The sequence below is a fragment of the Gallinula chloropus genome (genome assembly GCF_964237585.1).
Source record: "Gallinula chloropus genome assembly, chromosome: 19".
Classification (NCBI taxonomy): Eukaryota; Metazoa; Chordata; class Aves; order Gruiformes; family Rallidae; genus Gallinula; species Gallinula chloropus.
In genome coordinates this window covers 8318822-8341214 of record NC_140104.1, presented here as the reverse complement: position 1 = coordinate 8341214, position 22393 = coordinate 8318822, and the positions used below count along the sequence as shown (strand labels likewise).

At 44.4% G+C, this 22393-nt stretch overlaps 1 protein-coding gene across 2 annotated transcripts in view; it reads right to left on the bottom strand.

Annotated features, from left to right (window-relative positions):
* Nucleotides 1-22393, bottom strand: part of AUTS2 (activator of transcription and developmental regulator AUTS2) — a gene marked incomplete at its 5' end in the record, with an annotated part of 774150 nt that overhangs the window by 221703 nt on the left and 530054 nt on the right. For both annotated transcript variants that reach the window (XM_084273147.1, XM_084273148.1), the window contains one exon: nucleotides 13957-13986. In XM_084273147.1, the coding sequence (XP_084129273.1) occupies nucleotides 13957-13986 (30 nt within the window). The remainder of the gene's footprint in view (nucleotides 1-13956; nucleotides 13987-22393) is intronic.

The window sequence follows — 22393 nt, the reverse complement described above, 5'->3', positions numbered from 1 at the left end:
GTCAGGCATCCCTCCCACCGATGAAACAACCCTTCAGATCTTAAACGAGTAAATCCTAAATGGCACTAATCTTACTGAGATCCATCAGATTCACGTGCAGGACAAGGAACACTACACTGCCATCTGAGCAGTCCTGAGACAGCAGACAACCTGACAATTCCCACAGTGCATTCTTCAATACTTGCTGGGGATGACAGCGAGTGGCATCAGAGAGCTCTACCAATCTCTAGAACAACGGGCCAGTATTGATCCTCAGAATGTCCTGGGAACACCAGGCCTCTTACGCAGTCTGTCCCATTGGTACCCAAGGGCAGATGCTCCACAAACCATCTGCTTCAAGGGCCCCTGCTTTATAAGCTATCCACAAAGCACCAATAGGACCTGCTAAACTAAATAAAAATGAAATGAAACAAAATTCTGAACGTGTGGTATGGGAACTGGGAGATCTGTGGTTCCTAGATGAACTACTGACATGAATGTTTTATTCCATTTCTTTGTATTTAATTTCCCCTGCAATTCACACAATCTAATTTATTTATATCAAAAGATTTTGGAGACATGGATGGTTTCTCTCTCTCTCTGCCTGTATTGTTCACAGGTCAGTAAGAATCTGATGTGGAAGGGGTTTCTGCGGGCTTCTGTACAGAAACAGCACCACAAAAATAAAACATCTTTTGGATTTCAAGCTTCAGCTGCAGAAAGCCTTCCCCCCTGAACCTTGAGTTTATACCAAAATGGAGCCGCAAACAAAGAACATGTAGAGTAAGTTCAGAGCTGCTGTTTTTCTTGGACCAGGAAAGAGAAACAAAAGCATCATAGCAGTTGTATGGCAGTTTTGATGAAAATCCTTTCTTTCCTTGCATTTTTGATGACATATGACAAGTACAAACATCGATCTTCCAGCATGTTTATATTTTCCTGGGAGTACAAGATACTACGGATTTCTACCATATTGAAAACAACAGCCTTGACTCCCCATCCTTGCAATGCCCTCTAAAACTGATCTTATTCAGCCTGCAGCCTGTCTGCTTTATCATGGTGCACTGACACCATCAATCAAAGCGACCCTGGCAACATAACAAAGAGAAGTGGCTCCATTCAGGCAGCCATGGTAATACTTCCCACCTCTTCAGCTCCTTGAAGTGGAGGAACTGTAAGTGTTTTACAGAAAATTAGCCAAGCCTCTCAGATCCTGTGAATAGGTAAACTCAAAAGCAGGATGGCCCTAACAGGGCACAAGTCTGAGACAACAGAATAGCCCTCGCTCTGTGACGGCCATCCTTGGCGGCAGCAGCTGCAAGGTATTCTGTACCAGAGACGATTACAAAGGTAAGGCCCCCCCACGCTCACGTGCTACTGCACTGAGGTCATATAAATGTCTAAGAGAGAGAAACCATGTTTAAATGATTTGTGCATGCCAGCAGCAAAGGAGGGGGTAGGATGGAAGATGGAAATGCATTACCTGGGGAGGATGAATGCTTCCAGTGCTCCTCTACCCACTGCGCTCATCAAAGGGATGCAATGCCTCCCTGGTTATAGCTTAGTGGGGATGACCCTGTCCTGTCCCAAATTTTAATCATAGAATCACAGACTGGTCTGGGTTGGAAGAGACCCCAAGGACCAGACAGTTCCACCCCCGCTGCCACGGGCAGGGACACCAACCTCCAGGCCTGGAGCTACACAAGGTTGCCCAGGGCCCCATCCAACCTGGCCTTGAACACCTCCAGGGACGGGGCATCCACCCCCTCTCTGGGCAGCCTGTTCCAGCCCCTCACCACTCTCTCTGGAAAGAACTTCCCCCTAATACCCAATTTAAACCTTCCTCCCTTGTCCTGCCAGTCTCTACCCTTTGAACAAGCTGATTCCCCTCCTGTTTGTATGCTCCCTCTCCCTCTCTAAACTAGCAAACACCTCTCCTCCCTATGGTTGCCAAAATATTGCAAAATAAAACAAGGCAAAAACTGCATTAACAAGAATTCCTCCCCTACCCCCACCCTGCAAGCCCTGGTGGCAGAGAAAAATGCCACAAGAAACTAAGTTTTCCAAATTAGGTTCGATATCAGGAGGAATTTCTGTACTGAAAGGGTTGTCAGGCATTGGCACAGGCTGCCCAGGGTGGTGGTGGAGTCCCTATCCCTGGAGGTCTTTAGAAGGCTTGTAGATGAAGTGCTTAAGGTCTAGAGGTGGGATAGGCAGGGTTGGGCTGTGGTTGGACTCAATGATCTAAAGTGTCTCTTCCAGTCCAGGTGATTCTATGATTTTATGATTTGGCACTTACAGTCCAAAATTAACTTCCCTGTCCTCCTTTCCAGTCTCTGCCTGGGAATTTGTACTCAATGGGCAACTCGGAGCCAGTAAAGCAGACTCCCACCAACTCCCTAATCAAACAGTATCATCAGTGAGTTGCCAGAAGTTACCAATTGGAAGAAGTGCCATGTCTTACCTGTTCCTGCCAGAGCCCCTTTATCTGAGATTATTAGAGTCTATCCCTCATTCTCCACTTTGTCTAGGATCTGCTAAATGTCTCTCTCTGAATTCATCACTCAGTGCCCATTCACAGCCAGGCATTAACTGCTCACTTTTCTCTGAAAGGAAGGAATTTGATATGACACATAAGTCACCATAAACTCTACAGGATTAAGTAAGTTATTGCATCTTACGGCACAACTGGTTTCTGCAAATGATACCCTGGAAAATGACATTATTGCTCAGTGATTTGGTTCAATCTGATTGCTACAGTTAATGTAATAATGTAACTCAATTAGGATGCTTTTGTTATGAATGAACAACCTTGTTTAATATTGTTTGACTGTCCAGAGTCAGCTTAAATGCGACGTTGAGACGGCCTGCGAAGCCCAGAAATTCAGTGGTGCATTTTAAGAGGAGGTATCGGCATGAACTGGAAAGCCCAGGCAATTTTTAAAGACCCCAAAGTCATCCTGGTGCTTCCTATTATGTGGAAATTAACAAACAGACAACTTTGTAGCACCTGGAAGTGAATCCAGACTTTGAACAGAGTTCAGAGAATGGCTTTCAAGAGACAACGTGCACAGTTTGACTCATTTTCAAAGTAAAGCAAAGCACGTCAGGTTCACCTTAAGCTGTTTTTTCCACATTTCTCACCTCCCACCAGTAGCTCTGAGTGTGGAGACCAGTAGCCAGCTCATGGTGGGTGTGATTTCAGAGCCTGGCTGAACCCAGCCTGTTAGAAGTTAAATGTTTTTGTCCTTTTCCTATTCACAGGTGCAGTGTCCTTCAGAGGGGCTTACAACATGTATGTGGAGTTACCTACCAACACACCAGCTACACAAGGCACTCCATTACTATCAAGCATGTGTGACATACTCATTGTTTGCTCATCTGCTGTTCTTGAAACTAAAACTGCTTGAAGTAGATAACTGGAGATCTTGCACCACACATATCCTTCCAACACCAGGGGTTTATCTGTGGGTGATGTAGCAAGGCACAGGCAAAGAGACTTCCAGTGAAGGTGTTACCTTGTCAGTGGGTATGGGGGGGGAAGAGAGAGGAAGAGGTTATACAAAACTGGTGCTGGATTAACAGAAAGATCAAAGTCCAGACCGAACCTCGCTCCACTGGTACCTGTAGGCCCAACCCTAACTCAAACCACATGTTACTCTCTTCAGTTCTACCCTCTTTGGAGAATTTCTGGAATTCAAGATACACAGTAGCTGTATTTTACCACTTCCAAGTCCACAATACCCTTATTAGTGCTGAGCCAGATGGAGAGAAATATGCAGAAAACCAAAGCGGTACTTGCTGGAATCCTTCTCAATTCATTGGTGCATGCATTTAATTTCCTGTCTCCCTGTTTGCAGCCTGTCCTTGGCTATGTTTGTGAGAAACCTGAGATGGTTACATGTGTTGTGGCCTCCAAGACTCTTAAAAACATGAAATAATTACCATAACTTCGATATATAATTTTTTCCCCTTCTCTTTCTAAAGAAACCTCCAAAGAAATATCTCACCTTCTCAGTTCTCAAGCCTAAGACACTTTTCCATTCAAGGAAATGTGAGAACAGACATTCAGGAATGGGGAGCATGCCTCATACATGATTATAAAATCTGATTTGTTATGAAAAACAGATGCTATTCAATAACATAAAGTGTATATGAATATTATATTTGAATAACATGCAGTAACATAAAGACCTTAAAGAAACACTTTTACGATCTAGATACGTTTGGACATCACCAAACTCCCACGATCCAGAGATGGAATTTCAGTCTCTGCACCACACCTGAACACTTATTATTATTTACTCCTAAATACACATATAAAGCATGTACCTAATGAACAAATATTGATGTATAGGTATATTGATGTATAGGTATATTGATCAGGAGGAAGGTTCCGGTATGTTTCAGTACACAGGTTTCCTTTCAGGATATCTAATCTTGTTTTGGGTGGAAGGTTTTCAGGCACTTGTGCCAGGTAAGACACGCCTTGTAGACTTCTTAAGAAAGCAACTCAGGTGAAACATTCTAAATTAAATTTGAAATCCACATCAGCCCTGATAACTTTTTTCCACAGGCTGGGTTTCAGCGATAGCATGTGGACATGTGTACAGTGTGTGCACCCCCCCCCCCCCCCCCACACACACACCTATTTCTTCACTGACTTGAAATTACCACTCCAGCCACATGTGAGATCAGAAAACCACACTGGGATTGTACTTATTTCTGCACCGGTGACACCCTCAAAATGAAATCATGCCTGATGCTCCCACGTACTCCAACAACCTCCACAGAACTGCTTTGATGAAAGTTTTGCTACATATTAAAAGAAAAAAAAAAGATGTAACGCTAAAATGTGAACAAGCAACCCCATCTCTCCTCTGGAATGCCTTTCTTATTGTGATCTGAGCTGCTGGGAAGGCTTTAGGAATTTGCATACCCTTAGAGATGTCTGCAACTGTCTCTTCTGCTTCTTGTACAGCTCTGAGCACATCATCAGCTTTAATCTTTAATCTCTTCTTCCTGTCTCCTCCTCTACAGAGGATCAAATCCTACAATCTACAGGCAGATAAAGGTATTGGACCCAGTGAAGTTTGGCTCGAAGTTTTGCAATAAAGATAGGAAGATTTATCGCTGGGAATGCATTATACCAAAACAAAACATCCAGGTGTCTAAACCAGTATCACGACCCAAAACTCTGCCCTGGATGACACCACAGAACAAGCACCTCGGATGCCATGACCTAACACAGAGACATGGGCGTTCACGGCTACTCCGACCCCAGACATCTTCAGCTGAGATGCTGCAAGTTGATAAGCCCTATCGCTGTGTCTCACCTCCCTGTGAATATAAATGCAATTAACCACTTCAAAAGAGAAGCCAGGAAAGCGAAAAGAGCGAAACCAAGATTTTCACTCTTCCTCCATCTGGTAGCGCACACAAAGTAAGGAGGAGGACAGAGGATTTCCAACACACACACACACCCCCCACCTACTTACCTTACAGAAATGCTCTATATAATTATGTACCTTTTGCAGGAAGTATTATAGGTATTAGTGCTGCTGTGGGGAGGAGAGCTTGTGGGCAGCACGTACGTGTATTGTAGATATTTACAAAACCACTAGGAGGCTGCAATGAAATTATCTTGGGGTATATATTACGCTTTTTCAAGAAGCATTTAAAACCACCACTACATTCAATTTAATCTCTCCCCTAAGTTTCCTTAGTACACATTTATCTGTACAGCCATACCCCTAATTTTGAATGTCAATATATATAAACAGACACGTTGCAAATAATGTACATCCATATAAACAGGTATGGTAATGAAAATCATGTCTATTATTTTCATAGTGTGCATGTGTATACATAAAAACACATGCTGCAAAATAAAGCATGTGTGTATATCCCCAGCTGATTCCAAGATCCTATATGGGAACAGTAATTGTTTATGGAAAAATAATAAAAAAAATAAAATAACAAATATGCAAACGCACTGCTACAGCTGTACATGGGGATCTGCACACCACACAGACACATACAGCACAAGGTACAGCACAACACGAGCATACAAACATAACATCAGCATGTGGTGTATTTAACAGAACAGAATAACAGAATTATCAAGGTTGGAAAAGACCTGAAAGATCATCTAGTCCAACCATTCACCTATTACTACTAGATACTTTGTGTATCACCATGGCACATGCCTGCCACTCACACCCATTTCAAACTCACAGAGAATTAAATACTCTGCATTCCTGGATGTTTTTGCTATTCATTCTAGTTTTCATACAATGGTTCCATGTTTATCCACATAAGACAGCTTGCAAATGATATTCCTTACAACCTGATGGCCGAGTGGGATTTTAAGAGACCGATGTGACAGTGCCTGAACTTTCAAAGCACCCTGGGAGGAGCGTTTGGGGGCATCTGTGCCAGCCTCCTGGCTTTTCAATTCTTGGTTGTTTACTCATCTGCCAGAAGATGGTCCAAAGCCCTGGGGAGAGCAAAACCTGTTTGGGCCATTGACATTGAGTATCCTTGGTGCAGGAAGTCAGGACCTCAGAGGTATCCATCATTACGCCTGCCTGAAGGCAGGCTGGAGCCAAGGAACTTGCCTGAGAAGCTAGTAAAATTTTAATGCACTCTGTAGTGCGGTCATGTCATACTCAGTTATGGCAAATAATCCCAGATGCCTGCAGAGGTAAAATGGAGCTGTAATGTGCTTGCCTCCTAACCCGAGCTGACAGCAATGATGTACGACTACCATTAGCGGAAAATATCACTTCAACTAACCCATGATCCAGCTCCGCTAAGGGTCACATTATCCATGAGGAACAAATTACACTCCCAAAGTAAATACAAATTTTCTACACGAAATGGGTACAAAAAAAAAAAAAAAAAGGCAAGGGGAGCCGGGCGGGGGAAGGGGAGAGGGTAGGGGAGTGAGGAGTGCAACGTTACCTATGACAACATGCTGCCGAGTGACACAGATGATAAAGGACAGGACAAATCACGGGCTGAAAGCGCCGAGGCACAGCCGGCCCGGGGAGCACGTCCCCACGCCTGTAAACAACGTGTTCCCTCTCCTTGGTGGCAAACACATAATCTTTTACAGCGAACATGCTTCGCTCCGATTTTATTACCACTCTAGCTGTAGGGACCCTCTATGTGGCACATCAAATGAATAAAAAGGATCCTTATCTTTTCTCCTAATGGGCCTTAAACAGTAAGAAATACTTCATGATTGCCTGAGCATTGCTAGCATATAAAGTCTGGGTGATCTTTCACCCTTGGGGCAAGTTTAAGGTGCTGCATTTTCCAGAGTTAAAAAGACAACACCTGTACAAATACGCAGTACAAATCACACTGATGGGGAACATCCTGGCTCCGCAGAAACAGTTTTAAGAATAATACTGAGAGACTATTTCTTTAATCCTATCCTTAGCCAAAATAAATATATAGCAAACAGCACGATCCCAGTATCCCATGACCTGAAGTAATTGCTTAAACTCGGGTTCTCAGCCACTGTTTCCCCATGGAGCTTTGTTTGCTAAACCCGTTGGTACCAATGTCCAAGGAGCTTTCTCAAGGTTTCAGCTCCCTCTTAGTATTGCAAAGGATCCTTTCCCCCTTCCAGGAGAGGGCTGAATGGATCTGACAACTGCTCAGCGTTTTTCTATCAGCTGCTACTTAGCCACATGAAACCCCTCTACCCCAGGGAGGTCCAGTGTGGGGAGAGTCGCCCCATGAACCCCACCTGGAGCTCCCACAGCAAAGCCCATCTCTGTACCACAGCCAATGCCCCCTCCTGACCCACAGGACCTTGCAACAGCACCAGAGCTCTAGTTCCTATGTTTTACCCTAAATATGCCACTTCCACTCCTTGCCTGGGATTCCTGAGGAACACTTCGTGCCACCTCAGGCTACACATTTGTTTCTCTGGCTTTCTGGGCTTTTTGCCCAGAGAAGCAGTGTCTCCCCTGAATCCCTGGCAGGGTTCAAGGACAGGTTGGATGGGGTTTTGGGCACCCTAGGCTAGTGGAGGGTGTCCCTGTCCATGGCATGGGTGACACTGGGTGGCCCTCGAGGTCCCTCACAACCCAATCCAGTGTGACCTTATCATTCATACCACAGCCTGGAGATGACAGACTTTATATTCTGAGGGTTTCCTCTAGAAACCACCCCAGTCTTCACATACCTGCACCTGGAGTTGACAGGCGCAGAGAACAGGAAAAGAAAATGAACCCTGACGATACGCCCTTCTTTCAGTAGCTCAATAAACACTGAGAGTTTCCTTGATGACTAGAGTTTTCCAGATCAGGAAAACTGTAATTTGTAATTTATACTCCAGTGGTGCATGGACACCAACCCGAAACCCTGCTTGAGTTCACAGGCCGTAAGAAGAGTACAGGTATCATGACTCTGGCAGCCACATACAGATGTAGCTGGCTCCCAGCTCCCCATCTGCTGCAGCACTGGCACCATCCAGGCAGACACTTTTCTTTCCTTCCTTCTCCAGGAGTGTGACCAGCAAGTTGAGGGAGGTTCTCTTCCCTCTCTGCTCTGCATTGTTGAGGCCACATCTGGAGTCATGTGTCCAGTGCTGCATTTCCCAGTTCAAGACACAAAGGGAGCTACTGGAGGGAGTCCAGCAAAGGGTATAAGGATGTTGAGGGGCCTGGAACATCTCTGGTGTGTGGAAAGGCTGGGGCTGTTTAGCCTGGAAAAGACCAAGAGGGTATCTTATCAACCCTTAGCAATATCTAAAGTGGGAATGTCTAGAGGATGGTGCCAGACTCTCCTCAGTGGGGCAACAGACACAAACTGGAACACAGGAAGGTCCATCTCAATGTACGGAAAAACTTCACTTTGCATGTGCCTGAGCACTGGGACAGGCTGCCCAGAGAGGTTGGGGACTTTCCTTCTCTGGGGAGATCCCAAACCTGCTTGGATGCTGTCCTGTGCAGCCTGCTGTAGATCACCTGCCTTAGCAAGGGGTTGGGCTGGGTGATCTCCAGAGGTCCCTGCCAGCCCCTGCTAGTCTGCGACTCCATGTGTATAGATACACACTAATAAACATTCCTTCTATCTGAGCATCCTGGAGTGATTTATGAGATTTCCCACGCCATAATCTTTGGTTCATAGCTGGTTCATACACAATCAAATGTTTTAGCATTACCATTAAAAACATTCTGATGCCAGAAATGCCATTCTTCACCTCTCCTGTGCTTTCAGTGCCACAGTGGTGGTTACTTCAAAGAGAAAAATAACGAAGTCTCACAAGCAACATGCTCCCACCAACACAGGCTGCTTGAGTAAGCACAGCACCCACATATCCCAACCCCTCCCAAGGTGGGGTGAGCGTTGCTGTTCTTCCCCAGCAACCACATGCCAATGCCTTGGGAATTCAGCCACCAGTTTGACCGACTTCTCTCCTCCCTTCACATCCTGCACTAAGTCCACCCAAAGCAAAGGACCACTCGGCAGTGCTCGAGCTGTAGCCATAATTAGGCAGGTGCTGCCAGGCACACATTTAAATGGGATTCAAGAGCCTCATCAAGGGAGAACTGATTGGGTACTGCTAAGACACACACAGAATAAACTCACCAATTGCCATAATGATTTTAAGTTGTCCATTCTATCCAAGTTGGACAAAAGTTAAGCAAGAAGCAGGCTTCTGCTCCCAAATCAGGCGTAAGTAACAACTCAGCACATCACAAAGCAGTCCCCTTTGATCAATGAAATATTTTCCTACGAAGTGAAAAAATCACTGAAGTGCCTGAAATTGAGCCTTATTTTTAAAACCAGTCTAATTAAAAGAGTGGTGAGAGGAAACCATAGAGATAAATAAAAAAGGACCTTACTCCTCACCTTTAGCACTTGACTTCCTCACTAAAGCTCTTTGTACATCTTTTCAAAACAAGACTTCCCTTCATTTCCAGAAGATGAACTATGTCTTTGCACTTGTGTTTTTCATATTGTGTTAATTATCATGGGTATAATTTTAAAGACTGTATCTAGATAGCAGAAGATAATACAGTTGCACTTAAATTTGTCAGCTGTGCAATAGCTTGCCCTAATTTTAGATTATCAGCTCTGGAGACCTGCTAAAAGAGTAAGACTGACAGACTTTTTAATGGAGAAAATCTGAGTTCCCCTGGGATCCATACTTTTTTCTGATTCAGTAAGAAATCCCAGTGGCACTTGCTGTGAGGATCCCAGGATGGAAAATGACATCTCTCTAAGAATTAGTGCTTCACATTCTGATGCAAGTCCTCCAAATAGACCCTCCCTCCACAGACATACTTGCTACCTCTTCAGGTTTTCTAACAGCAGGAGAGCAAAATGCCTACTTTGAATGCTCCGGTCCAGTCCTATGTGCCAAATTGGAATGAAGGAGCATGAATCTATATAAATAGATAAATTATCCACCCAAACCATGTCATTTAAAATTGAGATGCTGACACAGCCTTAGCTACAGTACTGCTAAGCAGGGGCTGCATCATTTTTCAATTAAATATCCTTGTTTCTTCTTCCAGAGAAACCTCTGGAGAAATGTCTCATTTGAGGGCAGACATAGACAGAAAGTGACTCTGTCTGTCGGCTCCCAATTAAAGGCTAGGGAAGATGGATTGGAGGCACAGCCATCACCTAATAGAGATCAGATATCAACAATGATTTACGCAGCCAGATAGATACATATTCAAGTGGGGAAAAAATAATACTAACAGCTTAGGAGACATTACTTTTCCTACTCTGTCACCACTCCTCTGCTCCTCAGGTTCCCAGGTCTTGCTTCTTTGTGAGTTCTCCTACTTCACTGTGGCCCATCTGGTCACACTTGAACTGACTCGTCTTTCAGCCACCTCAATCTGTCACACACCTTTCATCACACTGATCTGCCAGGTTTTTTATTCAAAGGCACTGGTCTGGCTTTCTGGATTCCAGGTCTTAGTTATCCCGGTAGAAATACATGCCTGTTTTGTATTACTTCTCATCATCTCTTCTCTCCCAGGCACACCTAAGGATCAGTGTGATTTTGCCCTCAAAAATCCTAAACGAAGCAAAATTGTTTCCTTGCCATTGTTCTTAACAGTGAGTACAGCTCTCATCTGCTGCAATACACCAACTATTCTATTTGAGGATATCAAAATCTACAAGAGATAGTCCTGAAGAAAAGTAGATCTCCTCCTTCCCAGAAACATCTCAGGCAAAGATGTTTCTGGTGGGAGGAGAGTAACTCCACAATCCTCAGAATATATTGACCTAGGCCCGACCAAGAGCAATTTGACAATTTGCTACTATAACAGCTCCACAGTTGGAGGCTAATACCCTCATCATGATATAAGACATGTGGGTCAAGGATCTTAAAACTTCTAGTCCTGCTGAGTACCCTCAGCTCCTACAGTTATTAATGGAAGCTGAGGATGCTGAGCACTATTTATGAAATGATCAACCTCTCCCACAGATGTTTGTCACCCTGCCTTCTCCCAGTCCGTTTTGCTCACAGGAATTTTTGGCCCTGAAAATGTTATTTTATTTAAAGCTGGAATTCAAAAATCTTCTGGGTCCTATTGAAAGAGATCTAAAAGATCCTGCCTGTCTGAAGAAAAGAAGTTTCTACTTGTCAGTTAAACAAAGGAATAACGCATAGCCTCCTTTATAGTGTGTACTTTACCTGTCATCCAACAGCCCATTATCATGTCACGGCAGAGTGCACTTTTCTACAGGTCACTTTGTTTAAAATGACATGGATAATGCACATGTCAGCGAGCTGACAGTCCCGACCGTCCTTCAGAGATAAAAACCGCAAGACGAGCGCCTGTTCTTATCTGGGGTACATGCCTTGGTCTATCATCTAAGTCAGGCAGAACATGATTTCTCCAGAGAGCACTTTTTTCATTTCCTGATTTTAAGAAAATCAAATAAGCACCATTTGTCTTCATCTGAATATGCTTGACCTGCTCAAATGATGATGTCTCGCATTTTATAACAGGCTACATATGCTGAATTCAAATTAACAGCAGAACAAGGCCTTTAGATCTTTGCCTAGGCTGCCAGCACAGGCTGAATAAATACACCAGGGTTAGCTGTCGTCTTTTACAATTGGGCCAGAGCTATAAAACTCAAAGCTGGGTCTGGTTCTGGGATTGGAAAAGCACTAAGTTATCAGGGATATTTGGATCTGCACTTAATCTCATTTCATTAGGGGGGAAGACAAAATATAAATCACAGAGATGAAATACACATCTGGATTTTAAATCCTTCTCACACAAGTACTGGGATATTCTGTATGAGGTACAATCTTAAGTCTCTCCTGCACTGCAGTGCAGAAACCCTCCTGAACCAGCACACAGCCACCACCTCCAAAAGCTGCCTCTCTGCCCTTTCCTATCAGAGGAAAATGCCGTGGAACCGGCGGAGGTTTAGCTCAGTAAATGCAGCAGGGGCAGGAAATTACACTTCTGGTTCTGGGTGCCATAAACACAGGAGCTGAAATTCAGTTTATCATCTTCCACTGCATAAGGAACATCCTGAAAATGAATAATCACTTCACAGGATGGAATGTAATGGTAATGCATTAAAAATTCATATCTAAAAGTGCAGGTTAATATTCTGTGCAAAAACCCAACAAAACCTCCCCTTTCTGTTGTCACACTGATTAACTCCAGTGATTAGTTCCCTTATGAAAGGGAAATCACTGCGGTTCAAAGTAAACAGTGGTTCTTTAACATAGTTAGCAAATTATTAAGAAACATGAGGAAAAAAATCTCTACTTGAGAAATTACTGAAAAAGCTGAAGGGCAAAGCTCTGGCACTTTCACACAGAATGGTTTGGAAAATTCCCTTGCTTCCTGCTACAAAATCCTGTAGAAAATGGATTAAATTGAGGAGAGGTGATTTCTGTATTCAGTGTTTCCTTGTGTATTTTACAACATACTTGTTCTTTTCTGTCATATAAGCTGCATACTAGCGTGGTCATCTCTCTTCTTCTTGGCTTGACTAGCTAATAGAACCACTCATGAAATTCCAAATAATTTAGTATTATAATATATATATATTTATATATTTTCTGACCTTAATTTACCCTCCCCCAACTTCCACCCTCCAAGTGATCCAGTGAAAGAGGAGGAAAAAAGTGATTACATTATGAAAACATCCCTTTGGGCTCAACCCACAAATGAAAACCCCCAAATCCAACCTGGAAATAAAGAAATTAGACCAGTTTTTCTGCAATGATTGTTTCATCTTTTGCCAAGAAGAATGGTAGATGTTAGTCCATTCACAACACAAAATAAGACATTAAAACGTGCATCTGTGTGAACAGTAGCTCCTCATTCCTATTAGCCTTCTAAACAATAAACAGCATTAGAGACCAGTGCCTGACCCTCTTTCAGCATGATATTCTCCCCTTTTTCCACTTAGAAATCCACAGGTACTGAGATAACTATCAGTAAGTTGAGTCACTGGACTCAATGCAGTTTCCAAATGTTCCTCCTAAAGAACATTTTCTAAATTAATCAGTACTTATCAACCATAACACTTCAATTTGAATTGGAAGACCCTTGCCTGGAAAAAAGCAAACCAGGTGGTAACAGTAGTTAAATAATTGTCAAAAAGTGCAAATGTGAGGGTTACAAACATATTTGGTTACTGTTAGAACTTCCCAAGGGACAAGGTAGCCATAGAAAGGGTTTGCATTGAGACTGGTGCTCAGGAACAACCCACACAAACCATGGCATCAATATGCTTGAAGGTGAACTGTGTAGCCTCCAAAATATTCATTAGAATTCTCTTTCCCTAGAAGTCTAGTCCAAAATTAAATTAAAGGAAACAAAATCTTTTCTTTGTATAGAAATGTTTTAGATCAATCCAAAAAGAAACCTCAAATAAATAACAGAACAATAGGAACAAGTGAATCCAACAGATCCAACACATTATTTTTGCTCTCATACTGATTCGTTTTCTTACCTTTTCTTCTTGATCACTGTCGCTGTCACACTGAAACACAAAAAGGAGAAAAGAACAGGTAAGAGAAACTTGCTACAGCAAAAAATAATAATAATAATAAAAAAGATTTCTATGAACAGGATGGATGCAACACTTCTAAATCCTGTGGCATCAAAGCTGGTACCATTAGGAAAGAGCCCAGTTGCTGTGCAGAAGAGAATCTTCCCCCACACTGCTGTTGAAGCCAATACATTGTTATGTTTGACTCATGAAAAAATGGCACAGAGAACAGTACAAGAGCCACCTCAATGCCCTCTGTTAGCTGGTTCACACGGCCCTGATGGTGCATGAGCACAGTTACAGTACCAAACAGGATCGGGGAAAAGGAAAAATCACTATTAGAGGGTTGGCTTGTTTTCTTCTGATGAACAGTATTATTTCCCTTTCCACCTGCCAATACACAGGCTCCAAAGGCTTCGCCAAGAGGGCATGGAGATGGCTTAGGTTTTCCTAGCCCAGAAAAGAAGCTTTTGCAAGGATACCATACTGCCATTTTACTCCAGGTCTACTTGGTGGGTTTACCCTCTGTCTCCACTTACTGTTGCTGAACGAAAGAATTCAGAGATCACAGTGGAAGCAAGGCCATGCCAAATTAATCGATCCACACAGGTTCTCTGTACCTCAGTAAACACTCCTAGTACTCTAAAACCCTCAACAGTAACATTCTTGCTATTTAGCAAGTACCATTGCTTGACTTTTAGTAACTTTTACTATGTAGAACTATGAGTTGAATTCAGCTTCAGTACAGACAAGCATCAGAAACACAAACCACCTTTGCTAGCAGTCCAAAGCTGTTCTGGGAACGGGACCATAAGGACCACGCAACTCACTGGCACCTACCTGCTTCTCTCAGTCACAGATTTGACTGATCCCACCTAATTCTGGGTAACTGTGGAGTAGTCACACATGACGACCCCAGCAGAAGAAGGAGGAAATAGCTCCTTCTATTTGGTTGTTTTAGCTGCACTGTTTGATTCCAGAGGACTGAGATGGCTGTATCGGTCATGGATGAACTCACACCTGAGCAGGTGTAATTACAGGTGTTTCAAAGGAAAGTGTTAGATCACCAAAGAGGAGATCCAGGCTCTCCTAAACCAAGGACTAGCCGAGTGTGTTAAGTGTTGCAGTGCTCAAGTAAGCCCCTTCTGCATTTGGGGGCCTGTTTAATACGTCCCTGAGGATTTTCATATTTTCCAAACTGCTGTAAAATTAGTTCTACTTTGTGAATCCCAAAGGTCATCTACACCACAGGAAGGGAACAGGCATAGCCAAATGCACACATCCCATCCACACAAATCAAGTCACCTTCTGTATGTTCTTTAACTGTAACTTTTGTTTCACTGGCTTTTTCCTCGTCTCCATGTGTACAGGGAGTGAAAAGGTGCCCTCCCCACACCCATGAGCTACACACTAACAAATTAAAGCTTGTGTCTATTTCTAGGTATTTTTTCAAATAATTTGAAAGGGAACAAAGAGGTGATAAAATGACAATCTGCTTTCAGATAATTCCAAACAGAAACTGAAGTCAGATTTATTTAATAACTGAAATGATTTATATAGCACTAGTTGCATCTAAATACTCTGGTAACAAACAAGAGGTAACATGAAGATCTGAAGCAGTTTTAGCCCTTCTACTCTACTCTGGTGAGACCTCACCTGGAGCACTGTGTCCAGCTCTGGAGGCCTCAGAAAAAGAAGGACATGGACCTGTTGGAGCGTGCCCAGAGGAGGCCACAAAAATGATCAAAGGGCTGGAGCACCTCTCCTGTGAAGACAGGTTGAGAGAGTTGGGCTGGTTCAGCCTGGAGAAGAGAAGGCTGCAGAGGGGACCTTATAGTGGCCTTCCAGTCCCTGAAAGGGGCCTGTAGGAAAGCTGGGGAAGAACTGTCCCCGAGGGCATGGAGCGATGGGACAAGGGAGGATGATTTTAAACTAGAAAAAGAGAGATTTAGGTTGGACATTAAGAAAAAGTTCTTTAATATGAGGGTGGTGGATCACTGGAACAGGTTGCCCAGAGAGGTGATGGAGGCCCCATCCCTGGGGACATTCAAGGTCAGACTTGATGGGGTTCTGAGCGACCTGATCTAGTGAAGATGTTCCTGCTCACTGCAGGGTGGTTGGACTAGATGACCTCTAATGGTCCCTTCTAACCTCACACATTCTGTGATTCTATGCATTTTGACACCCTCACACAATGATCAAGTTAATGCAGAGAGTGAACAAAGGGAAACTGCCCATTCCTAGAACAACACAGTATTTCTATGCAGTACTCATGCCCTCACCCTGTAAATTCTATCCATTCGACTTCCACGTGGCTACACGTATGAGCTTTGGCAGGAGGTGAGTACGGCTGCAAAGCAAGGCCCTACATGCACAACAGAGCAAACACACACAGGTTTGTACGCATGAGGATTGCAGCATGTTGCAAAGGTTTCCCATCTCCCATGTCTGCTTTGGTGCTGGGAAAATCCAGCTTTTGGGCGGCAGCACTTTCTTCCTTCCACTGCTTGGCCATGGCCTGGAGTGCCTAGTGGCTCCTGGGTGCCCTCACTGGGTGCACTGTATGGTAGGATGCATTATTGTGTATATCACATCTTCTGTGATTCACAACAGGGAACCCAGAACCACTTGTACCATTGGTTTGTGTCCTCTGCCCACCCTCCAGACATACTCCAGTACAAGTCCTCTTTGTAATACGTGAATCCAAACAGAGAGAGAAAGGGAGTAAAAGGTAGACATATAAGCAGGCAAGAACAATTGCCTTTGGCGGCAGGGTTCAGAGGGTTTTATTGTGCCAGCCACTTCCACAGCTGGGGCACACGTGCACATGTCCTGCACCCCAGCTGTGGGCACAGCACTTTGCAGCCTCTCCTTCCCCCACCAGTTTTTGTCTGCCTTAAGGTCTCTCTCCTCTGCTGTGGATTAAGTTTTTCCCGACTCATAAGCTTGGAAAGAGCTCAGGGTTTTGTGTTTTCTGCAGTGTGGAGGTACCTGGGGAGAAGAGTACTTGCCAGCAGTGACATCTGAATTTCCCAGCAAAACAGCTCCCTGCATCTGAGTGAATGTGCAGAGAAAGCCTGCAGAGCGATGTCGGTGGGAAGTTTTTGCCATCAAAGTGTTAAGCCTCCTGATTTCCGACGGTCCAGTTCTAATTTCAAGGTCCGCTTAATTCTGCATCAAATAATTACTGCTATACCCAGAAGCACCTTGTCTCCAGAGTTAAGCATATGGCGAAGGACTGAGACCTACTGGTGTCCATTATGGAAGCAGCACGGATGCCAAGCCGATTAAAAATGCTCAGGCTCCCTTCACAACATGCCCAGTGACTGACAGCTTCGTGATTTGGCCAGTCACTGTGGCTGCCAAAAAAGCCTCTGCTGCACGGAGGCCCACATGGCACTCTGAGAAAACCGTTCCATTCCTGGTATTAAATTCCCATACTGACCCGAGGACTTTGCTGGGAGCTCAGCAGGAGCTCACCATCCAATTTACAGCTCCATCCTCCAGAGCCCTCAGTGCCAGCCTCTGGCAGAGACGAATGATGGTCAAACCCCTCCAGCTCATAAATTATGCAAAGGCAATAAATGCACTCAGCAAACAGCTCCCAACGTTTGCCTAGCCTGGCTCCAGATAGACTTTGTAAAATGCCAGGAGTCCTGCACACACACAGCATCTATTTCACTCATAAAGAGGTTCTGTCGGTGGGGTGTGAGGGAAGCACACCCACTGTCCAGCAGTGCTGTCCCGCTCCAGAGGCAGAATTTTAGGGATAAGCTGTAGGAAAGAAAAAGAGGAGGGACAGGGGGAAAGGACTTGACACACATGACCAGGGGTGTATTTATACACACACAGCATGTATAGCTGTGTGTTTGTGTGCAGGCATGAACATCGCGTGGGCCCCTTCAGCACATCCATGTTAAGCTGAATTTCCCCTGAAGATTAAAGATGTGGATTTCCTCCGGTTCATGGAAAGAATCAGAAAATAGACATGCAAGGCTAACTCCAAGAAGACCAGTTCAGTTTCCAGCCTGAGCAGCAAAACTCTTTCCCTCTTCTTGTTCTGGGCACCCACAGTTCAAGAAGGACAGGGAACTACTTGAAAGAGCTCAGCGCAGTGCCACCAAGATGACAAAAGGGACAGGCTGAGGGGGCTGGGTCTCTTTAGCCTGGAGAAGAGGAGACTGAGGGGTGACCTCATCGATGTTTGTAAATATGTAAAGGGTGAGAGTCAGGAGGCCGGAGCCAGGCTCTTCTCAGTGATGGCCAGTGACAGGACAAGGGGCAATGGGTGCAAGCTGGAGCAGAGGAAGTTCCATGTGAATATAAGGAGGAACCTTTTCACTGTGAGGTCGACGGAGCCCTGGGACAGGCTGCCAGAGAGGCTGAGGAGTCTCCTTCTCTGGAGACATTCAAACCCGCCTGGATGCATTCCTGTGGGATTTAGTTTAGGTGATCCTGCTCTGGAAGGGGGGTTGGACTAGATGAGCTTCCGAGGTCCCTTCCAACCTCTCACATTCTGTGATTCTGTGGGTTTGCTGCTCAGGCACTCTGGGCACTGCACTTGCACACATATTCCCCAGGGGCCCTTCCACTGATGTGTTCGTTTACATTTCTGGATGCATTTTCTTCCCAGAGGTGCTAAAGTACATGGTGTTTCTGTCTTCTGCAGCCTTGCTGTTAACCACTTCTGGAGAACATGTCTTGGAAACTAAAGCTGACAACCGTGAAGTTGGTTATTCAGAATTACCGGTCAATTTGAAGACTCGAGTCTCCATTGCTTGTTCAATTCCTCCAGCATTTCCCTACCTTCCAGGGCCACAGAAAAAGAGTCAAACGATCCAAGTGCTTTGTGGTTCTCAGAACATCAGGCTGTTTTGGAACTGAAGGGATCCAAATGCTCTGTGCCACCTTCTGCTTTGAGCTGAGGTTCAGTATTTTGTGCCTATTACCAAAAAAACCCTTTTTCAGTGTTCTCCCATGGCTTCTTTCAGGAAACCATGGTACCATGCACACGCTGCATTGGAATACTCTGCAAATAACTGGGAATCCAAAATACCAGTCAGAGATAGCGTGACCTGATTTCTGGATAACTGCAAGTGGCTTCAGTGGAAGCTGCGAGTGATAATGTGACAAATCAGGACAAGGAGGCTGCAGACACATTTTACACCTGAATGAACAGAGGCTTCTTTCTCTGATTCTCAGGCTCAAGTCACTTACAGTCTCCACATTGAACACAAGTTGTGACTGATTACAGTCACCCAGGGCCAGGCTTGTGAAGAGCCCAGAGCCGAATTTTCAAAAGTTGGCCCACATTATCGAACCCTGACCCAACCACGGAGTCCTCAGCTCTCCTTTGGGCACTGAAATGAAAGCCAGATTAGCAAAACTGCCCACAGCTCCCACATACAGCCAAGTTTCCCAACAAGCAAGGCACGAGATGCTGTGGGATGTTTTCAAACCGCAGCCTGATGGATCCCTCAGAGGATCCTTGGAAACGGCTGGTTTACGCTTTTGGAAGTCTGGCAGAAGGGAATCTTAAAGAGTCTTCCCAAAGGACCTACAGCACTACAACCCAAATCCAAAGCAAGAGACATAAAAAGCTCATTCAAAGCTAGCTCTGCAGGTAGGAGTCTTAGAGGACACATAGAAGTGATAAAGTTGCTCATGATTTCTATATAATCAGAAAGAATATTGAGACCAGACTGACAATGACTTGTTCCAAGTGGCCAAAGTTACCGAACTGTTCAGACACCTGTAATAACAAGGTGTGCAGGTTTCCAGCCACCACGTCACCTGACAGCCACATGCCAAACCTTCGAGCTTCCTTTTGCAGTGTTCCTGCAACCTCATGCTTGAAGCGCTAAGCAGAGTCAGTGAGCTACAAACCTGCATCTTCATATGCACACTGCAATCACAATCCAAATAGTTATTCCTGAAATCAACCCTAGGTGAGGAGGGAACATACAAGCTCCTAAAATCTTTGTATCCATGAAACTGAAAGCCCCAGCTTAAACCTTCCCGATTACTGCTCCAGTCTGGGCTGTGAAAGAGTAAGATGCATTCCCTGCGATATGGAGTATGGACACACAGAACTGCAGCAGGAAGTGGAAAAAGAACTTTCCAGTTCCCATTGGAGGTTTAATTGCTCCTGTAGAAGAGGAAAAGTGAGGATTGGGCTAAAGAATAACTGTACCTCCCAAATCCCCTGCCCCAGCTGGGAAGAGCACAAGTCAAAATGCACAGCATGTCTCCAGCAGCACCCGCAGAATGAGACTGATCCCAATGCCACATCTCAAAAATCACACACCCCATGAGGTTAGAGTTATAATTTGAGCCCATTTTAATAGCTTGAGAGAGTCTGGTCCAAATCAAGCTGAGTAAAGGTCTGTGACACCTCACCAGCTCATTCAGGCTCAAGCAACGCTATGGATTTCTGTGTACCTTGCTGATTGAACACATTCTTGTGCAAAAAGTGGCAATCATTGAATATATCATGTACAATGACATTGAGGAGGGCATTGTTCTCTATTCTGCTCAATGGACTTTGCTGGAACAGCTATTTCATATCTTGGATCCATTTATCATTGCCACCAAAGGAGTCAGTGCTGCTGAAACGCCAGCGCTGAACAAAGTGATTCTACTCATCTGTCTGCTGAAAAGAAATCTGAAGAAAATGAGGGAAAACCCAGACCTCAGCCATGTTCACACTGACATTTACAATATTCTTGTCCATCTATCCGCCAATGACAAACTGACAGCCCTGGAAAGGGCAAAGATGATATTTTAGCTATACAATTAGACCTTTGCTTCCAAGAAAAAAGGAGAAAAAACATCTCCTAGATGAAAGGAGACACAGACAGGGAATAAATGGGCAATTTTCTAATTGATGAAATGGAGACAGGCAGAGTCACAAAGAAACTAAGAGCAAGAATTTCACTTTTTTCTTTCCTATCTCTGACTTTGCCTGGAAGTAGCATTCAGCATGGAGCTCCTTGCCAAGGAATCTTATATATAGCATCTCGCAAATTGGTTAACATCACAGTCTGCTTAGCAATTCTTCACCATTATCCACAGTGATTCACTGTAAGGAATGACTCTGAAACAGAGATGGTCTGAGAAGTTTAAGGTCTGCTTTCTCAAAAGCTAAAATTACGGATTATTCACAGAAAAGTCCCATTTTACACAAATTACCTTAGTCTGGACAAAAGATTGCAATGTTGACCTCTAATCTGAATTCCATTTTATCCAAACTACTTCAGATGAAATGTATCAGTCTTGGACATTTAAAGTTATCTTGGCCTCTTACAGGAAAAATATTCAGAACTCAGAGCCACTTTCAGCTGTAAGTCTTTTTATACCCTCACTCCCAGGACTTTTATGATTGTTTTATAGAGCAAAACGACACAATTAGTGGCTTCTTCTAGCTCTACCATCAACAAAACAAGGGTTTGAGAAGAAATAATCATATTTTGAGTATTAAAATGAAAACACTAGATTATGTTACACTCCATGATAAAGATCCACCTTATATTTATATGGGAGTGGCAACTGGTGAGTGATGTACATGCTCCTAGGAGACATGGGGAAGCTCATTTGTAAAGCAAAAGGGCATTTTGCTCCAGAGAGACAGCTAAACACGTCCTGTTTGAAGGTTCGATTCTGTTGTGTTGATGCCTGTATTCCCAGGGATATCACTCAAAGGAGAAAGCTAGCAGCGATGTGTGAATGGGAGAGACTGGGAGGCTTCCTGTGCGTGGCTGGGGAGGCAGCAGGAGCCCTGTAGGCTGACAGGGACTGATCTGCAGCCCTCTGTCCTGCCTGTCTGCCCGGGGCTTGCTGTCACCCAAGGGAAACAGCACTGGCATGTGCAGGCACCTCCAGGCACAGCCCCAGAGAAAGATGCAGAGAGACCAGCCCTGTAAGAAACACGTTTTCCTTTGCTCCCTGGAAACTGAGCTGAGATTGGTGAGTTACTGTGGTTCTTGGAAAAGTGAACTTCTTTGCCCCAGTTATCACTCCCGATGGCTTCCGTACAGTGGCATTGCTCAATGATCCCACAAGTGCTTAAGGCCCGATCCAGCCATCCCCAAAAGAACAAGATGATGCTCCCACCAGTGTCAGCGCAAGATTAAATGGGTTTTCCAGATGTCCCATTAGAAAGCTAACGATGCCACGAGCTACTGAGCTCAGCATCTTCACAAAGTGCCTGCTGCAAGTCAGGCATCCAAATTCCACTAGGCTAACTGGGCATCAAGCAGCTGTTGGATGCAGACCTAACTGGAGCTCAATTCTAAGTCATTCTCTCTTGCAGAAGGAGGATGGACTCCCTGCCTCAGTTCCTCCATGCTTTATATGAAAAAAAGATGATGTGCCTTTGCTCTGGGAGTTGGAATGTACA